The sequence below is a fragment of the Centruroides sculpturatus genome, unplaced genomic scaffold (assembly GCF_000671375.1).
Source record: "Centruroides sculpturatus isolate CEXI.00-Female unplaced genomic scaffold, Cexi_2.0 scaffold1357, whole genome shotgun sequence".
Taxonomy (NCBI): Eukaryota; Metazoa; Arthropoda; class Arachnida; order Scorpiones; family Buthidae; genus Centruroides; species Centruroides sculpturatus.
Window position 1 is genome coordinate 1 of NW_019385868.1, and position 5,796 is coordinate 5,796.

General features: G+C 25.0%; 1 protein-coding gene across 1 annotated transcript; it reads left to right on the plus strand.

The window, feature by feature from the left end:
- The first annotated feature begins 4,441 nt into the window (after positions 1 to 4,441).
- Positions 4,442 to 5,676, plus strand: LOC111642632 (proto-oncogene tyrosine-protein kinase ROS-like). The gene is made up of 3 exons (XM_023389002.1): positions 4,442 to 4,880; positions 4,957 to 5,049; positions 5,135 to 5,676. The coding sequence occupies exons 1-3, from the start codon at positions 4,592 to 4,594 to the stop codon at positions 5,365 to 5,367; spliced, it is 615 nt and encodes a 204-aa protein (XP_023244770.1). The 5' UTR covers positions 4,442 to 4,591; the 3' UTR covers positions 5,368 to 5,676.
- The last annotated feature ends 120 nt before the right edge of the window (positions 5,677 to 5,796 follow it).

Genomic DNA, 5,796 nt, shown 5'->3' on the forward strand with positions numbered 1-5,796 from the left:
GTGCATTTTTATATTTGGTTTTATACTTCTATCTTAAGAGTTTGCTTATGATAAGAAGTTTTAAAATTAAGTTCTCATATTGCATCTGTCTTGACAGCAATTTTTAAATTTCATTACTGTAGTATAGTTTAGCTTTTAGTATGTATAAACATCAACTAATTTTTCCATTTGATATAAATTATAAAAAAAAAGAAGCTAATTAGTTATCTGTATCTTCATCTTCCATAAGTATCTTTTGGTATTAAATATAAAAAAACAAGTAAAATCGCAAAGGTATTTTGGGACAAGACTATGTCTTGGAGAGCGTGAGCAATGCATGTGCAAATCTCACACTCATGCTTGTTTGTAGAAACAGTCTTGGCATTTCATATTTTCTTTTGACCTGGTTCTCGGTTCCCTGACTACCTACAAGTCTGGTTTATTTTATGTTTACATGATTTAGGCGCCAAATACTCTGTACTAAATTGCAACTCCTGACATGTACTCCTTCATACCTCTAAGGTGTGCAGTAGTTGACAGCAGCAAAATTTTAGAGANATTAATTTATCAATTAATCATGGAAAAATGCAACCACCAGAAATATTAAAATCATTAGATCTATTTGTTCAGAATGGCATCAGTACATAATTACTGAGAAAGTATATAATCCACATTCTACATTTAAAAAATTTTTTTGTCAGAACAATAAGTATAAAGTTAGAAAATTTACAAAAAATTAATTACATTTTATCTTGAAAATTGACAAAAGTTGGCACTATGTTTTATTTAATCAAAAAATAAACAAACTGCATATTTTAAGGAAACCAAAAAATATTTAATCATAAATGATTTTGGCCATTATTTTTGACATTCTCAGATTACAAATACACTATTCAATGTAATTGTGAGCTGAGAATGACCAAAATAATAGCTAAAAACCATTTACCTTGAATAAGCAGTTTATTTATTGATTGATTAAAACAAAAATTAATATAAAAAATATCATATAAAATTTAGAAATAAATTAGGATAATTTCATATATCAAGATCATCTTGTGATGATTTAAATGCAGAGAAAATTGATTACAAATAATATATATATTTAATAATAATTTAAAAAATTGAAATTACTTTTTCTGACAATCACAATGTGAGGCTGCAATTTTTAATTGTATTTTAATTTAAATAAATATAATTTTTTATCTCAAACTGTGACTTTTATCTCAACTATTACTTTTTCTCTACGATGACATTATTTTTCACATAAATTTTATCACAGAAAATATCAGATTATGTGAATATTGTACACGTTGGAGGGTTGGGTGATATATTACTGATCTCAGTTTATCATAAGGATCAATTCTATACCAAATTATCACTCTTTATAGTAAGGTAAAAAGTTTGAATTGAAATCACATGACTTTCAATCCTGATCGGAAGTTTAATAATCAGGGCCTCCAGCCCTAAGCTTTCCATATCAGGTCTTGATTTTCATCTATCTAACCCTATTCTTGAGATTAATGAAGGACAGATAACAGTGGCATGTAATTATTGGGCTGCAATTTGAAAATTGCAGCCCAATAATTTGAATAATTTTTAAACTTAAAAATAATTAGATTTTTATTTTGAAAAAATTTAACTGATGTATTTTGATATGAACTGGAAAAAACATAATTTAATTTTTAATTTAAAAAGTAATAAACATTAAAAAATGATTTTTAAAGAGATGATAACTATTAATAATTATAATTTAGGATAGTCATGACAACACATCCAGTTTTGTTAGAAACTGCTAGCTTTTTGTATCTCTGTTTTTGGTTTGAAATTTTTATTCAAACAGAAAATTTTCTACTAATAAATAAATTTTTAAGGAATAAGCTGCAATCTCATTTATAGCGAATTATCACATCTATTTGATAAATTTTTAGCACCATTTGCCTGTTTTTGAAAGAAATTTTTCATTTTTAAACAAGATTGTTATTACATTGCCAATTATTTCATATTGTTTTGTTAACTACACTGCTCCCAAAAGAATATCTGATATGTGAATGCCAATTGTGACATAAATCAATTAATTTATCAATTAATCATGGAAAAATGCAACCACCAGAAATATTAAAATCATTAGATCTATTTGTTCAGAATGGCATCAGTACATAATTACTGAGAAAGTATATAATCCACATTCTACATTTAAAAAATTTTTTTGTCAGAACAATAAGTATAAAGTTAGAAAATTTACAAAAAATTAATTACATTTTATCTTGAAAATTGACAAAAGTTGGCACTATGTTTTATTTAATCAAAAAATAAACAAACTGCATATTTTAAGGAAACCAAAAAATATTTAATCATAAATGATTTTGGCCATTATTTTTGACATTCTCAGATTACAAATACACTATTCAATGTAATTGTGAGCTGGTGTATGAAAATACAAAGAACACTTTTACAATTTGTTCATAGAAAATTTTTTGTAAATTTTCTAAGTTTACCACTAAAATAAAACTTCTCCAGAAACTAGGCTGTACTATATTGTACAAAAATTCACTATCTATATTCAGTCAGCTGATTTTTCTGAAAAAATGAATACTTTTGGTTTTCTTCTAAGATCTACTTCAGGTGAAAAATTTTTAAGCAGATAGAACTTCTAAAGTTTTGATGTTCTATCTGTTTAAAAATTTTTCACCTGAAGCAGATCTTAGAAGTAGACCAAAAGTGTTCATTTTTTCAGAAAAATCAGCTGAGTGAATATAAAGATAGTGAATTTTTGTACAAGTTTACCATATTCTACAACTTGAATCAATATTAAGAAACTTGTACAGAAATAGTTACTGTGATAATTTTGATTATACTAAAAAAACTATCATGGTACATTATTTGGATGAATTGTCCTGTGTTCAGTTTGGCTTCTCAATTGGACACTAGACAAGACCCATGTAACTAGACAGTATAGTTCAAAACTGATAACCATAGCTATTGCTGAAAGGTTAGGTTAGTTATATTGATCACCTGGGAATAGGAGACAACTTGTCCAAGATATCAAGGGATAGAGGAAGAGAGTGCACAGAGAACCCAAATATTTTCAATTTAAGAATTCTGTTTTGTCAATGAACATATTATTTACATACCAGTTGCATCAGTTTTAAGTCAGTTACATAACCAACCATGCAATATACATAGCCAACCAAGGAAAAAAAATCATTGACATAAGTGACTGAATGGTAATAATTTATTTACTAGAGTGTTTTAGGAAGTTTTTGTATTTAAAAAAAAATCATTTTTATTTTGAATATAATTCTAAGTATAAAATAATATATATTAGTTAATTATAATGTTTAATTAATTATTATTCTGAACATTATGCAATTTGTAAACATAACTAGTTTATAACATAGTGATGTGAAACAGAAAGTTAAATTTCATGAATATACTGCTGTGAAACAAGCATATGATATAAGAGAGAGCATTTCAATGAAGGATATAATGTCATAACTTGCATAATATTCAGAATTAATTAGATAATCCTACTAATTGTTATCTAAGAATTAAAATAGAAGTAATGATATTTGTTGATTTACTGTATTACTATTACTAGCAAAATTTTAAAACTGAAATTAATTTAATTTTTATAGTTATGCAAGATTACTTTTATTTTAAGTTAAGAAATATTTCTTCCTTTTTACTTCACATAAAAATGTCAATTTTCTTGATAACTTTTACAGTACAATAAAATAAAAGTTAATAGTAAAAAACAAACTTTATTATTACATAAAAAGTCTGATGAAATTCATGGCATTTATCTAGTTATTCATGTAAACTTTTCAAATATAAAAATAATATTTTACTCATCATATCTGATAAGATAATGACTTATTAAATTTGACAAGTAATTTGTAATATTTGTTGCAATACAGGTCTTCATACCATCTGTTGTTAATATATATCTATGGAATTCTTTGAAAGCAATAAAATTTTTTGTTTTTAAAACTTGTTATAAAACTGAATGTTTTATAATCAGAAAACAATTATTTAAAATACTTAAAATTATGGTAAAATTCTTCTCAATAGAAATTTTGAATTTTATAATTAAGCAACGTACAGTAATTTATAGTTACTGTATTTAAATTTTAGAAAAAGAAAATGATTAAAGTATATTATCTTATAAACTGCATGTTACTGTATTTAAATGATCAGTCTTGTGAATGAATGAGGGCAAATTGTTATGGCAAATAACATTGCTTCATTCATTTACAGCAGCAGTTGGTTAAGATACCAAAAGTTACACCATACATATAGTAAACTTACAGATCCTTTGTATCTTAATCAACTTTTTCATTGATTTTTCACTTAATGTAAACAGTTATAATGTAGATTTTTTATATATTTTACATTATTATTTAATTTTAAAAAAATTTCATATTTATAATTAAATATGTATGTAANATAAAATGAATATTTTTGTAGGTATCTCTATTGGCTAATTTCTGGATATTCAACTGGTGAATTATATAGAGTAGATTTACATGATATATCTCTTAAGCCTGCATTTGAAAATGACATTCAGTTAATCATAAAGGATTATAATTTAGAGACATTTACAATTGATTATATGAATTTTAGAATTTTAATTCCAAATGCTACATTAAATACAATTATAGCTACTTCTCTTGATGGTACTGATAGCATTGATATTCGATATAATTCACACAGTCCACATTTTTCCAATGTAAAAAGTTTAACTTATCATAACAATTTGTTTTATTGGACAACTGGCACAAGCATATATGGAGAAGAATATCATTCTAAAGTAGATAAATATTATCGCAATAAATTTCTTATTAAAGCTAATTATATTTCAAATGTAAAAGTGCTTCATATTGACTCTCAACCATATCCAGGTACTGTGTCATATTTAGAAAATTTAAAATATTATATATTAGCAATTGTTAATTATATTATTTTTCTTACGTTTAGTTCCCTTGAATGAAGTAGAAAATGTTCAAGCACTTTTTCAAGATGAAACAGCCAAAATATTTTGGTCAAAACCAAAACTGTTAAATGATGTTGGTAAGTTTAACATATGTTACTATGCATCCAAAACATTTTATTTTAATAAATAATTGCTATTTTTTTATATTTCTCTACTATATAGGAAAGGGTGCCTGGCAGAAATGGTTCTATGAAATTCATCTTTTTGATCATGTCAAAAATCTCACAATATTTGGAAATAGGACTGCAAATAATATTTACAAAATTTTTACTTTGAGACCAAACACAACCTATTCAATAAAAATAAGAGCATGCAGTCTTGGTGGAAAAGGAGAATGGTCATCTGAATTTGTAGGAAAGACATTAATGCAAAGTACAAAGACAATTACTTTCTGAAATTAAATTTTGAGATTAATAAGAAAATTGACCATTACTTATGATTCCTTATATATACAGTATGTGTATACAAGAACAGATTCTGTACATACACAAAGTAGTCAGTTCATGAAATCTGGCTTAACATTTTAAAAAATTTTAAATTTTATTTTCAAATCCTTCAAACTTTAAAATAAAGAATGCTAATTTAAAACCTAAACTTTTAATTGAGAAACCCTAGTTGAAAAATTTAACTTAGAATATTTTTCTCCAATCAAACAATATTTTAAATGGATTTTATTGAAAAAAGAAAACATTTCAAATTCACTTTTTGATGTTGTTTCTATTTTATAACTTAGAGTTCAAACTAGAATGCTTTATTTTGAAGTTTGAAGAATTCTGAAAATGAAAATGTTTAAAAATGTCGAATATATGTAGATTCTGTTCTTG